This window comes from Populus trichocarpa, chromosome 15 (assembly GCF_000002775.5).
Source record: "Populus trichocarpa isolate Nisqually-1 chromosome 15, P.trichocarpa_v4.1, whole genome shotgun sequence".
NCBI lineage: Eukaryota > Viridiplantae > Streptophyta > Magnoliopsida > Malpighiales > Salicaceae > Populus > Populus trichocarpa.
This window is the reverse complement of record NC_037299.2, coordinates 9015169-9032886: the sequence shown is the minus strand read 5'-3', so window position 1 is coordinate 9032886 and position 17718 is coordinate 9015169. Positions and strand designations below refer to the sequence as shown.

At 34.9% G+C, this 17718-nt stretch overlaps 2 protein-coding genes across 5 annotated transcripts; one reads left to right on the top strand and one right to left on the bottom strand.

The window, feature by feature from the left end:
* The first annotated feature begins 1128 nt into the window (after positions 1-1128).
* Positions 1129-3458, top strand: LOC18105815 (pectate lyase). The gene is made up of 4 exons (XM_006374430.3): positions 1129-1534; positions 1635-2286; positions 2595-2837; positions 3044-3458. The coding sequence occupies exons 1-4, from the start codon at positions 1341-1343 to the stop codon at positions 3260-3262; spliced, it is 1308 nt and encodes a 435-aa protein (XP_006374492.1). The 5' UTR covers positions 1129-1340; the 3' UTR covers positions 3263-3458.
* Positions 3459-6724: 3266 nt separating this feature from the next.
* On the bottom strand, positions 6725-16400 carry LOC18105814 (uncharacterized). Of its 4 annotated transcripts, none has more exons than XM_024586294.2 (13): positions 15593-16400; positions 15361-15508; positions 14468-14580; positions 14256-14360; positions 13813-13882; positions 13167-13222; positions 11308-11358; positions 10958-11062; positions 10690-10734; positions 10105-10207; positions 8791-8990; positions 7398-7484; positions 6725-7147 (listed from the first exon to the last, which is right to left on the bottom strand). In XM_024586294.2, exons 1-13 carry the CDS (start codon positions 16376-16378, stop codon positions 6983-6985), a joined length of 2034 nt encoding a protein of 677 aa, XP_024442062.2. In that variant the 5' UTR covers positions 16379-16400; the 3' UTR covers positions 6725-6982. The 4 variants fall into 4 exon arrangements, with proteins under 4 accessions (XP_024442062.2, XP_024442063.2, XP_024442065.2 ...); XM_024586295.2 differs by having other exon boundaries at positions 8791-8978; XM_024586297.2 differs by lacking the exon at positions 15593-16400 and having other exon boundaries at positions 14468-14576; positions 15361-15505.
* Between the last annotated feature and the right edge of the window lie 1318 nt (positions 16401-17718).

Genomic DNA, 17718 nt, shown 5'->3' with positions numbered 1-17718 from the left:
TTCTCTTCTTCCTTTACATCTACATCTTCTTCTTCTCTATCTTCATAAAAGCTCATTAATACCTTCATTAATGTCTTTTTACCATACAAAATACCTCATACTGACTTGATCTTTGAAAGATCCCCCAACAATACCACCTAGTGGTCTTTAAGGGACTTTGTGCAGATATTCATTTAAGAAAAGATTTACAACCCCTGAAGATATACATTCACGAGGAGGCCGATATAATCTGAAAGTGAAGGTCATAGAACATACTACGAATGATCTGCAAGGATCTTTAGGAGTATTTCTTCTAGAATATTCCCCGTGATTTTTGTAATTCATCACTATTCAACTAGATAAACTGCAGAATGGTAGGGTTTCTGTGATGTAGGATCAATCTAGTTTGAAATTAAGCAACCTGATGACGGTGATATTGAATTGAATTGTGATAGCGCTTTCAAACAATATATACTCTCTCAGAGGTAAGATTAGGGTAGTTTGAAGGAACTGTCTTTGTGGAATTGTTTGTGCTAGAGTTTTTTGCTGCTCCAACGGTTTGGAACCCCAAACATATGAAGCTCTACCCTGCAGGAGGCTGTTCGACTTGGGTTATAGGAAGGTTTTCCAAAATTTATAATTGAAAGGGACGCCAAAGCTTTGTTTGATACTGTGGCTTTTAAAGAATTCTATGATAGTGAGATTCATTTAATTTTGCTTGATAGTGTATGCTTGGCTAGGAACTCTGAGGGTTGCATTTTTCGTTTAGTCACGTGTCCAAATAATTGGGTTCTATATGAAATGACAATTGCAGCCTTAAGAGAGCAAATTTGTTCTGAAAATCAGGATGTACTCTTAGGAAGACTCCAACAATTATTTTTGTGAGTTTACTTTGATCAATGATATATATTTCTATCTTAGACAAAATAAAATGCCCTTTAAAACGTAATTTGTCTTGAATATATGGAAAGAAAGAAGAGAAGTTGACCGTTATGGTGTAGTTAGTGGCTCCCCTCCCATCCCTCTCTGAGTCTAATTTTACTATCTTCTTCATTTGGGTATCTGGCTCCGATATCCACTCACTAGGACCTTAGATTTTCTACCCTTTACCGCACAATACAAACAATGGAGAACCAATAAGTTTAAAATCACTAAAAATGGAAAGGGCCGAGCAGAATACCTTAGCTTCTCCCTTGTAAATATTAATCGTTTAAGCTTCAATCCTAATCCTAAACTTGTGAAATAATCGACAGCAATAGATCAGAGACGAAAAAAGAGGTGGCAAAATAGCAAAACAAAAGAAGCAAAGAGAGGGTTGCGAGAGATAGGTTGAAGGAGAGAAGAAATTAGCTGAGAAAGCTATGGGAGCTGTTAAAAATTACATGTTGTTAGTTTTCTTTGCATTAGCCATGCAAACTTCAACTCTAAAGGCCGGCATTGCCAATTTCGACGAGTACTGGAAAAAGCGAGCTGAAGAGGCCAAGGAGGCTTCCCGCGAGGCCTACGAACCAAATCCGGCGAAAGTCACTAAACATTTCAACGATGAAGTGCACAAGTAAGTTTATGTTAAACATTAATAATTGTGAAAACAACCTCTCTTTGTGAAAATGTTGATTGTATTGTAAGTGTAAATATTGTACATGTTCTTTATTTAGGTCATTGGAAGGTGGCAATAGCACAAGAAGGAATCTAGGAAAAAACAAAGGGCCATGCCTAGCAACAAATCCTATCGACCGATGCTGGAGATGTGATAAAAACTGGGCCAAAAACCGCAAGAAGCTGGGAGGTTGTGCTCTAGGGTTTGGACGCAAAACCATAGGAGGCAAGCATGGAAAATACTACCGGGTAACAGACCCGTCAGACAATGACATGGTGAATCCTAAGGCAGGAACATTGCGCTATGGAGTGATTCAGGACAAACCGCTTTGGATTATATTTGCTCATGATATGGTTATTAGGCTAAGTGAAGAGCTAATGGTGGCATCAAATAAGACTATTGATGGGCGCGGTGTTAATGTGCACATTTACAATGGTGCTCAAATTACTCTACAGTTTGTGAAAAATGTGATCATCCATGGGATCCACATCCATGATGCTAAAGCTGGAAATGGTGGGATGATTAGAGACTCGGTGGATCATTATGGCTTTCGTTCTCGGAGCGATGGAGATGGGATTTCAATATTTGGGTCAACTGATATTTGGATTGATCATATCTCCTTGTCTAATTGCGAAGATGGCCTCATCGATGCCATCATGGGATCCAATGCCATCACCATATCTAATTGCCACTTCACCAAACATAATGATGTGCGTACCCATTTTCTTTTTCTTTTTATGAAATTAACTCAATCAAATTAATTAAAAGTTGAGGTGAGAGGAGCCCATTATCTTTGTGATGGTAGCCATATATATATAATACAGCTTTCATACCTTGCTCACTACCAACTGCCAATGCTAATCCTCTTACTGTCTAACCATTTATTATGGATTGGAGGATCCTATTTTTGGCACAAAAATAACAATAATTAAAAGAGATATTGACTATTAATGTGCTGTATATTATTACATTTTAGCATGGAGAAGGTGTAATTTGCAAATATACAAATTCGTTGCAGGTAATGTTGTTTGGTGCAAGCGATAGTTATTCTGGCGATTCAGTGATGCAAATAACTGTTGCTTTCAACCACTTTGGTCGTGGATTAGTGCAAAGAATGCCGAGGGTCCGATGGGGGTTTGTGCATGTTGTAAACAATGACTATACTCACTGGGAAATGTATGCTATTGGTGGTAGCCAACATCCTACTATCATTAGCCAGGGTAACCGGTTTGTTGCTCCTCCTGATCCAGCATGCAAAGAGGTACACTTCCTTCTAATTTAATGAAGGGCCATTACTGTACCAAAATACAGTTTTGGGATGAATTTAGTTAAAATCTTCGAAATTCTTGCTTAAAAGTGAGTATTAATTATGTCAAGGATGGAACAAAAGAGATCATAGCATTTCTATATTAAGATTAAATTAGGTCCACTACACAAGTTGAACATTCTTTATACACGTTCATGCAGGTGACCAAGAGGGACTATGCAGTTGAAAGTGTGTGGAAGTCCTGGAATTGGAGATCAGAGGGGGATTTGATGCTCAACGGAGCCTTCTTTGTTCAATCTGGTAATGCAATCAAGACAATGAACAAACAGGCTGTGATCAGTGCAAAGCCTGGTAGATATGTGAGCAGGCTCACACGCTTCTCCGGTGCTCTCAATTGCGTTAGAGGTAGACCTTGTTAATCTGTGTACCTCACTACCTGGTATCTGTATATACAGCTAGCTAGCTAGGTGAACGAGTTCACAACCGAACCCTAGCTGTTTTCCGAAAATAGAGATTTAATTTAGAAGGGCAATTTCAACGCTTTCTGTTGTTAAGTAACTCGAATATCTTTGTAACTCTATTGGCGAATATTAATTTACAAAATTATTGCAACAATTTCTCTGTTTAGGAATATCGTTTGTATTTTCTACGACATTGATTAGTGCGGGACAGTTTCTTCGGCAACTACCAGCAGGCACTGAGGATCCAAGTTATCATCAAACGTGAATTTAACATTTAATTAGCTTGGTTCTAAAGCCAGTTAGGCTTTCGTTTTTATCTATTAGATTATCAAAGTCAATCTAGTTGTGAGAAGCTGCACCATGAGCCAGAGTCAAGCTAGTTCTGAGAATCTTGCTCAATGGTACGGGAGGGCCATTGATAATCGCCATATGACCATTCAAATTGGCCCTGAAATGTAATGCATACGATAGCGAAAAATAAAAGATTTGTTATAAATCTAAAACTTTAAAGACCAATAACAATATAGACATGAAAATACTTTCAAAATACTTAATTGTCAGGAATATTTTTCTTTTTTAATACTATAAGAGTAATATTACACTTTAGCTCTTCCTCTTCATAAAAAGACTTATGAGTTATAAATAGATTATGAATTCTTTAAGTAAAAAGTTCAGAATCGTTATTTTCTACTACATATTTATTTTTAGAGTGTCTCTATATAATAATATTGTATTTTCTCTCAAAACATCTCTGACTTAATCATCAAAGAGTCTCTAGATTCACCAAATGGGATATTTTTGCATGTATCAAGCACCGGTCACATTGGTTAAGGAGAAAGGAATATATTTTCAAAACCAAGAGATTAACCAATTATTCAAGACATAACCCCCAAGTTACTTGGGTTTTTTGGAACATCATCAATTACTTGGGTTTTTTGGAACATCATCAATTCACACCGTTTGTGGGAACTAAACAAAAATCTAGTTCATTTTTGTTTCTCAAAAGCTTTTTCCATGACTAATGAAACCCCAACACAATAGAAAATATCTGCAGCTACATCTATGGCTATGTTAATGACTAAGCCGGTGGCTATACCTAGGTTCACTACCAAAAATTCGACTAAAAGCAACGGAATTACCGACATAATTTTTCTATTAGTAATTTGCGGTGATATTTATCGACGGATGTAAATCAATCGGTAATTCTATCAGTATATACCAATGGAATTACAGAAGAAATATATAGAATTAAAAAAAATAGTTTGATGACGTGGAAGTTTTTGCGGACAATTTTACCGAGGGATTCAAACCGGGACCTCCATACAGTGAAGTGACCCTTTCACTGTCAGAATCACCGATGGAATCACCGATGGAATATTTCCGTCGGTGATTCCATCTGTAAAAGTTAATATATCATCACACTGTTATCCCTCTTCTCCCCTATTTCTCCTTCTTCTTACCTATCCCTGCATCTAAACAAACTCTCCCCTCCCAAACTGCAAGTAAACACCCCCAAAACATCCCTCACTTCTCAGCACAAATCATCCTTCTTTATTTTTTGTAGTCATAGAATCTGTGTTCTGATTTATTGTGAATTTTATTATTTTCTGTAAGTAAATCTATCTTTTTTTTAATTTTAACATTAAAATGTCAATTTTATTATTATTTAATGTTTTTTAAGTATATGTATTTTGTTAGTGTATGTACATGTTTTATTGTTTTTTCTCAAACAAACCTGTAGTATAAATATATAATTTTGTACTTGTTATGATTTGTTTTAGATTTCGTAAAATTATATTTGTTTGTAAATTATTGAAACTTATGTCGAATTATCAAATTAGATGTGTTGTGATGAAATAAAAAATAGCTTGTTAAACGGGTCCGTTTTAATTTTTATTAATGCTATTGCAGGGTTGTAATTTCTGTAAATTTGTGTATAAATTTATATGGACGTTGATCATTGATAATGAATATTTAAGAGAAGTTTAATTAGTTTGTTGGATATAATCTCGAGTTAAACCAATATTTTTGTAAATTTATTTACTTAACATAGTTAATTAATACATGTTATCATCATTATTTTATAGAAGTTCATAGAAGTTATGGATGATTGTTCATGAATGTATAGAGATTCACTCTAAAGTGATTCGTTTAACGGAATCACCTTCATTAGGTTCTTAATACATGGAAAAGTTAAAGATAGTAGTTCAACAAAGAAGACAATATTATTTGATAGGCGAAAAGGGATGCAGATGTGAGCTCTAAGTTCGCAAGTTTATGAAAATAGCATGAAATCCAAAAATAATAAGAAAAATCACAAAAAGTATCAAAATCGAGGTTCCATTGCGATATTTTTTTATCTAAAGATTTGACAATACGCGTAGCGACACGACAGTTATTATAAGGGAAATGGCCTCTCGAATATCCTATAAAAATTTAAACGTAATCCAACGGTCGGATCAAAAGTTATGACCCTTTTGAATTGTTTTTCTGGTCTGACATAGTCAGACTCCTTATTAGATCTAGACCTATCTCAACTGTTTATATATACTTACAAATTATCTATGTACAAGCTCCTTCTCCATAGGTTTCTTCACCTATTAGAAGAAAAAAAAAATTGAGTATGGGTTTTTCCATAGTTTACCTCAACGTACTTAGAGGTTTTTTTTCAAACATGGTGCACACCCTGCACACGAGTTCTTTATAATTTTTCCCGCACACGAGTTCCAATCAAAGAACAAGCAGGTTCCTTTCTTCAAACGTGGTGCACACCCTGCACACACGACTCACACGAATTCTTTGGAATTTTAACTGCACACGAGTTCTATTCAAAGAACAAGTATTATAAATGGTTAAAGGAACAAGTATACTTAAGAACAATTATAACTGAAATTTCAAGAGATCCAATCAATATTATAGCCAGTCAATGCCTGATAAAAGGTTGGAGATATAAATGGAGCAGGTTCATTCAGATGCCTTAACAAAGTGATGAGCTGCTTCGGTTGATGATTTGCGAAGCTCTCCCAATACATCTTGTTGGGAATAATGTGATTATTGCTCAGAATGAATGATCTAGTAACTTCTATACTTGACCACAACTGACGAAATCTGCATTGTTTAAGACACAATGGTCTGTATAGTTCGAAAAGTAAGCATGCATGCAAATGTATGGTGATGGTAGACAGTACAGACCTGAGTCATGGTAGAAGAACTGCATCTACAGCCTGTTCCCATGTCCATGAAAGCGCATTATCCCTTGCAAAAGTTGTGGCAAGCATTGAACGTTCTTCAAGCTCATCCAACTCAACTTTTATTTATATATTTAGGGCAGTTGATTTATTGATGCGGGCCAAACAAATGACGTGCAGAAACTGTTCAAGGTGAAAATGGATTCTCCGTCGTCTGTAAGAAAACAGAAGGTTCAAGTCGATTTTCATTTCTCATAACCATTTCATAAAAGATTGTGTTTGTTATTGCATGGAAAATCAAAATTGCCAAAAACCTTGGGGGTGGATGGTAATTTGGACATGCATGTACAGTAATTTTGGTTTTGCCATGATTGGGCAATTACAGCATAAACCCCCACCCCACTTTCTCGTGAAATTAACAATTACAGACGAGAATGCTAAAAAAGAATATCAAGAACCGCTTGCAAATTGAAGTTTCCCACATCTAAAATTATTCCTCGGAATCCAATCCACCAATGCGCTGTTTCCTCCGATCAAAAACAGCTTTAAAGGACTCGTGCTCCACGCGAAGTCGCTCTTGGAATATGCTCTGCTTTGACTTGCCAACGCCTGCGGTTGAAGTTGGTCGCTCCTCTTCAGATAATGGGTTGGACTTCTGCAGGCGTTGAAAACACAAGAACATAAATAAGAAGATCATTTAGCCAGCTTGGCTCCATGTTAGGTACAGCAATAATAGCCTTGCACAGCATTAATATGGTGCGCTTTGCACAGGCACCACAAGGGAGTGTATGTTTAGCCTATCATTTTATTGTGTTTCAAAAGATTGATAATTGATCAAAAGTAGTCTTCTTCAAGAACGGAACATCTAATAATGAACAAGAAGCCGAGATAGCCGTAACGCTTACCAAGTTGTATCCAGCACCCGGTCCAATAACTAGAGACAACATATTTGCTTTCTTTGCTGCAACTATAGAAAACCCAGTATCCCCAACCTGTACAGTGACAATAACTTTTAAGTAGAGCATTAATTATTCATGTGGTGGTGGGTTTCAATTCATTCAGTGCAGCACTCGCTTATACAACGAAACAAAGTCATTGACAAATGTTAAAATATTGATAGTGTCCCTGACATAGAGCCATGTTATGTGGACTCCTCTCAGATATTTTCTTCAATGTAAAGCAAATCATCGTGGTTCTCTCACAATTTCAGATATGCCCAGCCAGTTCCTGATGGGCCGCTCTCAAGTACTGTAATGAGGTTGTAATGCTTACAGACCTTCAACGACATAGAAGTTTTCTACTAACTGTTCCTTATTGCCAGGTTTTACAAAAAGAAAGCATAAGACAAGCCATCTATCCTCCTACAAGGCATGCCACAAGCTTCAAGAAGACTAAGCATAACAAAAAATATATACATTAGGAAAATTTTAAAAATCATGAAAAAAAACATTTGTTTTGGCTTAAACATAGTACTTCGTTATAGAAGACTAAAAATATACTATGAAATTGTTTGGAATGCCTTGACCTATTAGCATAACTGACTATAATAAAAGACAAATGTGAAACTACAAATATGTAAGCACTTAACATGCAAAATGCGCATATAATTATAGTCTAAGTGTATATAAAGCAACCGACCAAAAATGATGGAAAACAGACAAGCATTGTACATTTCCACATTATAAATAAGATAAACTTCAGTTGCGTAGAAATAAGCCTGTCAGTTACATTGCAAGTACCCTAGCACGAAAGGAGGTCCTGCATTTCAATCATGTCTCACCAATGACTGCCAAAAGCAGACAGTCATCTACTATAGTCTTTTGTCCAAAAAACTTGTACACATCAATGTGAAGATTAAAGGCAAGGAAATTGCAGTGAAGACATATGCTTAATCTCGTGAGGCTTATGCTTTCCAAGAGTACATCTCAAAAGATTGATGCCGGAAGTGATTTCATCACTGCCTCGTGTTAAGAATGATATATTGTTGTTGTTTGTACATGCATTTAAATTCTATATACTACTAATATATGACAACATAGTTAAGTTTGTATTATTTATTTATTTATATTTTAATAAAGAATGAATCATTCAAACCTAATGATAATGGGGATGCCTACTGTATCAAGACAATGTAATACAATATACTTGAGAGATTTCAATAGTTCTACTGAGTCAATAAGAAGTTCGTCATGTTGGATTTGTTAGAAGGATACATATAAGAATAACAAAAGAAATTTAGAATAGGATTCACATGAGAACTTAATATAACAAAATAATAGCAGCATATGTTATAGTTACCTGGTCACTCCAATGCACTGATTTTCGTTGCTTTTGATAAGCTTGAACCAATCCAGAAAGAGCATTATTAGTCCTCATGCTTTCAGATCCTTGTGTGTCAGCTTCATCTAAATCATCTGACCATTTACTTTTACCCAATTCTTTCAATCTTGAAGGATGGTCCTCTTCAGCATCCCATCTCTTACTGTCTTTTGCAGGAACTAAAGTTTAAATGATAGTAAATAGAAGAATCTAACAAAGTTATAGGCAAAAGTTTGTCTCACAGTGAACTGGAGAAACATAACAGGAATTTATAACCATTCAACAAATAAATCTCTTTACAGAAAACTGAAAATAGGATGTTAATAGTAGAGATGTTAATCAAATATGATATTCATTACATGCAAACTGCCAAGACTAAAATCCTCACAATCCAGATGGACATTTAGATCATATTCATAGTACACGCAACATAAGTGCAATCTCCCTCATTAATTATAGTACAACAACTTATTTGCATTCCCCCAAGAAGAAATTCTGCCAAATCATTTACAAATTGAGCCATCAGTCAGGAACTACTGATCTTTAGCTTAGTTGAGAAGTTCATGCACATGGCCATTTTGGACAATGACAACATAAGACAGTTTCAGCTAAATGTATGGTGCATAAGGGAATATTAAACCTTGGCAAATCACAAATTTCAGAGAGGGGTTCAGCTACTGATTCAGAAGAGAATTTGCATTGGAAAGCTGTAAGGTCAGTAAATAATATAGAAGTCCCTCTTTTTTTAAAACATATTGTTTGGTACCTTGACTAGCATTGATGTTATTCCATTAATTGAAGTTCTGGCATTTTAAGAACTTATGACATATTTAGTGCCATTATAGTTTGTCTTGTTAATTGATTGTTAACTTTTAAGGCATCAAGAATTTAGATAATGAAAAAATAGTCAATTCTGATCAGCCAGTCAGGGTACTAAACATTAGGTTTTCAATGAAGAGGGACTCAACTATATTACGTTGAAAATAGAGGCACTTTTTTATAGTTTAGTATTTGTAATGTGTGGAAATAGCAGCATAATCCTAGGGAAAACTTCTCAACCTGAAAGTTTTAACCCTGGAGTGCTAACAACACTTATCCACAACCACTTGAGGCATAATTGAAATCATTTTTAACCTCATTAGATTTTACAACTCCCAGAACTGACCAGTGAGTCGGAATTTATGCAAAAGGCACCTTTTTTCCATGGAAGGCTGGATATTAAAAACTCCTCAAGCCCAATAAAAGATCAACAAGATTATATGGAAGCGTTGAAAGCAGAGAGTTAAAATATACCATGAGGTGCATCTTCTATGGGAGGAACTATTGTCTTCTCAGGCTTTCCTTCCTGCAGGTTTGATGGATTACCAAAGTCTCCATCTTCAGTGTCCATGTCAACCTGGCAGATTCAATACAAGAAATAAAATCAAATCACTGACTACAAATTCCGTGTCCTATGCAACATGTAAGCTAAGATATTTGCACCAAACAGCACATAGAGTGCACAAAGGAAAGCTACTCAAGGCAGTTCATCCCACACTCAGAGTAGGATCACACTTCCACAACGATTATAATTTGCCCTAACTAATAAAAGTCAATTATGGTGTCCATTATTGCCATATCAATAAAGATATTCAGAAGAACTATGAAACAACAAAATAATAATAATAATAATAATAATAATTTATTTAACTATTTTTGCTTTTACCTGTACACTAAAACAGCTATTAAATACATCTAAGTGAGACCACATAAATCAAGATGAACTTTTTTTCTACTCAGGAGAGAAAGAAAGCATCAATGTAGCATGAAGATGAACTTTCTCTTAACTCGGGAGAAGAAAATAAAAGGCATCAATACAACAACATGACATTCACTTACCTCTTGAATTCCATTTTTCTTCAGGTCATCTCCACAGAATAATGACTGCCATGCCAGCAAAATATCACAGAAGTAACCATAAGTCAAAAGACTGGCTCTGAAGTTTAAGAGTCTATGATAAATACACTTGTGACTTCCCAATTTTGTAGCTTGAAAAGTTAATGCACTTTTGGATAGCATATTCAGTTTTGTATTCCACAATTTTGAACCATTTTGAACTTCCTATCATTTAATCCAGAGTAAAACTAAGATACTAGACATAACAAACCTTGATGTCCAATTGAGTGTAAATCAATGGAGCTTCTTCCCACCGCCGGGCCATTGTTTGTATTTCATCTATGGTAAAACCATGTACATTCCTAGCAGCACAACCCTGCAATTCCACAGGATTATCAAAGTGATGTAACTATCTAGCAAAATGAATTTTCTTTCCAATTTAGGCTTCGAAACTAGACTTATGTTTAAATGTTGAGGCCTCGGTTACTATCAGATTAATTGCAAAAAGTGTAAGAACAACAAATTTGAATGGCTAATTGCATATTATGCAAGTGTGGTGCAGTGGGAAGAAGATATAACGTAATCAACCCAAAATAAACTAGAATGTAGATTGAAACTCACTACAGGGTCTTTATATGTAGCCTCTGATATGTAAACTTCGTAGCCTGTTCTCTGAGATAAAAATTTAAAAAAGAAAAAGATGTAGTAAGTGGTGCAACTAATAAGAAAATATAAAACTAATCAACAACTCTCTGATTCTACACCACCACCATTCAAACAAAAGTTGCTTCAAATACTCAGAGAGGGTAGCACTTTCAGATGAACACATTGAATGAAAGAGTATAATATATGACACCTTTTAGATCCATCTCCCATTCCTTAGGCCTGTGATCTCAAAAAACTTAAGGGTGCCATGGGGCAAATAGGAATCGAATCAGGTGGTTGAATTTTACTGAATTGAAATTATGATTAAAGGATGCGACCAGTTATTAGAAACTCACAAAGCTTGTAAATAAATTAGACTTCAGGGAAAAGATCTTCCAAGCAACCTCAAATTTGAATAAAACAAATTGACGAGCCAAAAAATCTAAATACTGAATTTCCCAATAGATTCTTTGCATACTGAGCAATGCTCTCATCACTAGGTTTCCTAGGAATGTAATATTAAGGAAATGCAAGCAATCGGATTAAAATTGGGCACTCTAGACCGATCACATTAGCTATGCAATGAGAATCAAACTTCTATGAGTTGATAAGTGGCATCAGCAAGGTAGCAACAATCAAGTCCAATTCACCAAACAAGGTAAAAATGCAACTTTTTCAAAAACTACATCATATGGACCTGGAAATTCTAAAAATCATCCACATAAATAACAACAAGGCACGTATACAAAGCAGCCCCAAAACAAGATACGTAAACCATGTTTTCACTACCATTTTATGTAAAACTGTTCGCTGATGCTTTTAATAAGTAGACGTCATCCAAAAGCACAAAAACCAATATTCTGGTGATTACATGGGGGAAGAACAACAAAAACTTCATATGGAGTTAGTAGCACAACAGAGAAGAATTTACAATTACTGCAGCCCAGACAACTCTAAACTACACATAGTTGCCAAGGTATTAGCTAATACATCAAAGATATATTACAAGGCATGCCAACATTCCTTCAATCACCAACATTTACATATCTAACAAAGAAGGCTTGCCTCTGAAAAATAAGAAGTGGAAGTCTTTTAAAATTATGATCATCATATGACCCCAAAGGATGACTACAGACTTGAGCATCTAATACACCAAATAAATTCCCAACCTCTTTTCAAGTATTGACTCAACCTATAAACAGAAGGGCTACACTTCAAAAACTCGAGCAGAAATCTGTTTGATTAATTGATTGACTAATGCAATGAAATGCCATTCTCATATTTCTCCCCCAAGGGATTTCTAATCAATTTATCAATTATGTCAATTGAATGGATTTCTGATCAGTTATATTAATTTTAGTAGATCAATAATATATTAATCAAAGGGATTTCTGAACAATAAGCAGAAATATGATTAATTGATCTACTAATGAACTGAAATCCATTCTTGTATTTCAGCTCAAATAAACTTTTTTTGCAAAAGCTACAAGTTGGTTATAGTTTCATAATCATAATTTATAAGAGAAAAATGAAAAACACAGCAGACTCAGCTATCATCCAATCGAACTACAAAGGATCATGAAGAAAGAAAAATAAACTGTACTGAAAAGTGAACACTGACCACGGGAGGAAAGTCCAGCAATGGGAAGCCCAGGCAAAATTAAAAAGAAAAGTGAAAGCACAGCATACAGACATTAGTTCTATCCAACTACACAAAGATCCACATTTAAGAATGAGGACCCGAAGACCTCATTCTTCAACATATTCCAAGGACATCGGGAAATCAGAACATATTTACTCGCAGAGCTTGTCACAAGAGAGAAGTGAGGGTATACCTTTGCAATTGCCCAAAATTGAGCAAAATCAGCTACCCGCAGATTGCGGTCATCCACTAAGACGAAGCACACATACCAGCACAAAAGGGTCAATTGCCGCACAAAACTGCATCTGTAGTTAGTTACAATGAAAGCAGTGCATGGAGCACTGCATCACCACTAAATCTATAATGAGGCTAGATGATTTAATTTGTTGGGTGCCTTAAAAACCAAAGATATCTGCAAGAACCCTGAATCACTTTGTCTTTTGTTTCAAGCCTATGGTTTGAAAATTTATTTGAAGACATAAAAAAAAATTAAAAAAAAATGAACAAGAGATCTTCACTTCCTAAGCTACTCAATAAGTCAAGCCCATTAGACACGAAGAACATTGAGTTTGTGCAACAACTATCATAGAAACATGGAATGAGACATTAAACCAGATAGAGTACTTTCTTAGCATCAAGCGAAATGAAACCATGCTGCCAAATTGGTACATATTGTCAATATAAATTGCAACTTACCATCTTGAAATAAATGAACATTTAAAGAGTTCCAATAACTTTAAAAAGGTATTTCAGAAGATGATTAAAAATGGAGAAATTTTGCAGGGATAATAAAAAGGCGTTTGTCATCAATTAAATGGTTTCCAAAACAAAAAACATACCAATGACAAGGGTGAAAGTTCCCTCCTCAAGGGTCTTCTTGAATGCTTTCAACAAGCTTTCTCGATAAGCCTATTGTAAGGATAGACAACATGAGATTTGAGAAAACAATAAAATAAGTAACAGACAGAAAAAAGTAAGCGTTTGGATAAAGTTATCAGAACATAATTCCAGCAGGTTGGAATTCTTAGAAGATAGAGCAAGCAAGTAACTTATAATTGTAGTTGTTCTGTAGTTCATTTTTTGCACAAGACAAACCAACTAGCACATTTCTACGCATGTTGTGATGCTATCAATGACAGAAATATTATTTTTTACATAACCTCTACCATAAAATTTGCGTTCTCATGAATACATAAATGCAAAGCAAGGAGACTGAAAAGGCATATTCTGGTTTTTTTTTTTAACCAAATTTCTTAGATCTAGAAGCATTTATTAGCATTACCTCTTCCATTTCAGGTTCATAACAATACTCCATGACCACCTTCTTTACAATTGGTTTCTTGCCTCTTGTAGAGCTTGAAGATTTTGAAGCATCACCGTCTTCAACCTGTTGGCATGGAAGATAATACTTGTCAGCATATTGAAAATACACAAACTTAAATGAAATTAGGAGATTTTATAGCCATTCATGTAGACCAAACAAAACCGACGCACCTTTTCAACTTCAGTCATGAAATAGTCATCCATGGAATGAATTCGTGGCACATTACCACCATTTTCAACCTCAAGGTCACGCATCGTCTTTGCTAAGTAACTTTTACCACTGCCTTTAAGTATATGAAGTGAAGTAAGTATGTACACTAGAAGCTGCAACAGGCATCTTCAATTCTCTAATTACAGTTTATGCACACAGCATATAACATCTTATCATTTGAATAGCTGCAAATGCAGATGCTTGCATAAACTTATCCATTACCTTGCAAATAAGTTTTCATAGAAAAAGTGATAAACAAATTTAGAATGACAAAAGAGAAGCTGACACCCAAGGTCATTGCACTGCATCTATACATGTCATCCTCACCCATCTAAGATTTGCCATTATTTGTTTGAGATTTTTGTCTTAAGAGAATTACAGCTAGCAGACAATTGAAATTTTAAAAAACCCACCAAGCCTTTCAAGGGCATAACACATGTCCAATGAAAAGTTAGTTAAAATTAACATCTAAGAATATTTTTGCTAGATGTTAACCCAACAAATGTGAATTTTAAACTAAGAAAATTAGTACAATACTTCCCTACCTCTCAGGGCATCAAGTTCCTTCGAACAACATTTAATTGATTTTTATATGTTTAAACTACACAAGAAAAAGAAAGAAAGAAAATGAAACATCAATCTTTAGTTTGTTCAGATAACAAGCCAGCTTCTTCAAACCTAGCACTCAGAAGTATGAAAATCAATTTTCCAAACATAGCAGCAGATGATGATTGACTTGAACTCAAGTGAAGTGGGGGAAACAAAACAGATTCATGGTGAATATAAAACATAGGAATTGAAGTGTATTCTATCTGGTATTTACTTAACTCTAGCAAAGAAAACAGTATCTCACCTGGAAGCCCTCTAAGAATTATCACAATATGATTGGGGCGAGTTGCACGATGAGGCATCTTAAACAAGTGAGAAGCATCAACTACTATTGGCCTCTCTGGAGACAATTTCTTATGCAAAAAAGTTTTTCCAGAGGATTGTTTCCATTCCTTCAAACATCCAACCAAAAAGGTTATAACAAAAGATTCTAATTGACCGAAGTGAAAACAAACAGCAAAACAAAGCAACAGTACCTCAGAAACAAACCCAGATGAGTTGTTATGCAGATAAGGATTGGTAGCTGCGGAATTAATAGGAACAGGAAACAAAGCAGATGATGACTTGGGGGGTGAAGGGAGGAGTGGTGGTTCCATAGGAAGAGGCGGTGGCGGTGAAGTTGGCGGAGGCGGAGGCGGAGGCGGCGGCGGATGTCCGCCAAACGCCCTATTATTTTCATGGTAAACACTTTCAATTGGCAGCTGCTGCCGCCTCATTTCGGCGGAATTAGGCATTGGCTGATTTTTCCAGTTATTATTATTCATATCATCATGTGTGGGCGGAAAAGGACTATACAGACTAGTTGTGTTGCCGTGCTCGCGAATCAGCTTCAATCTACGCTCGTCATCCGAAAAAAAATTAGCTGGACTTTGATTATTCTCGTATCCAAACATACCAGATCCAATGCTACCATCAACCCTTGGCCTCTTATAGCTCCGATCAGCTTCACCATTAATACAACTCGCAGCGCTATTCCTATAATAATCATACATGGGATTGGGATGTCCATATCCGTCTTCTCTGTGCCACTGCCACCCCTGGTTAGGGTTGACGACCATGTATGGGTTGGGTGGGCCAGAATGATACGGGTGTTCGGGCTGCGGTGGTGGAGGTGGAGGTGGGAATCTAGGGCTTTGATTGTATTGAGGAGGAGGAGGGGGGGGGGGGGGGGGAGGGGGACAGAATGGGAAGTGAGAAAAGGAGCAGATAGGGCAGATACTGGTAGGGTGAGGAGGTGGTATTGGTCGCCATTGATGATCCATTATTGACTGATTTGATTCAGTAGAGAGAGGAGGCTACTTAAATTTGTTTGGCAAACTTACGATTTGTCCCCCTATTATATATAATTGCTAGAATAGGTCCCTCAACTACCGGCTTTGTCAATTAGGTGCCACATCTATCAACCTTTCCTTAAACATACCATTGTGGTAAAATAATTCGAATTTAAGCACCTATGCACAAGCTAAGTAATTTAAGGTAGTATTTCGTACGTATTTTTGTTTAAAATATATATTAAAATAATATTTTTTTAGTTTTTTAAAATTTATTTTTAATATTAATATATTAAAATAATTCAAAAACTTTAAAAAATTATTTTTATACAAAAAAATTATTTTTTTGTCAAACATTATTTAAGTCGCATTTCCAAACATTATCTAAAAGCCTTAATTTCTTCAAGTGTTAGGTACAAATATACTTCTATTTAGGAATAAGTGTGTGTAAACTAAGAGTGTGTTGATGTGGTTTAGTTCATTTTTTAAATTATTTTTCTTTTAAAGAATAATTAAATTTATTTTTTAAGTTTTTTTATGATTTTAACTTGTTGATGTTAAAATAAAAAATAATATTTAATAAATATTCAATTAAAAGTACTTTTAAAAGCATTATGAACCATATTACTTGATATATACTAAATTATAATTATTTTGATTATGTCATATCAAAACAATAATATTTAAAAGAAAAATGCATCTACGATTATATCGAGTTGACTATCATAAGAAATTTCCGAGTGAGTACATAAAATCATAAAACTTAAGGCTTAGTAGCTAAAAACATAACACTTGAATCATTTGCCAAGATCAAAAAAAAAATACAATGAGAGTAGAAATGATACAATAAATTAAAAAAAAACTGAATTTTCAGTTATGACAGATTCTTTTTAAGATAATTGGAGATCCCGTTAAAAATATATTTGGTATTGTGGTAGCTTTTATGGTTGTAGTTTGAAAAAAGTTGTTTTATAAAAAGCATTTTTAGTTGAGGTTGAGTTGATAAAATATATGTTTGGTTAAAACTGTAGTTGAAATTGAGGTTAAACAAAAAATAATTTAATTTATTTGGTTAAAAATATTTTTCAAATTAAGGTTATAAAATGACTAAAAAAGACATATATTAATATTTATGATTTTTAATTAAAATATTGTAGATTTAACTACTACTACTATAACATGAAATAAACAATACTTTATGCAAAATATTTTTTATTGTTCCATTAAACTATCTGCAATTCAATCACGTACGAAACTCATCCAACAAGGCCTGCAGTTTTCATGGCTTCCTGAGTGTGCAACAACATCAAGTAAAATATAATCAGGAATAA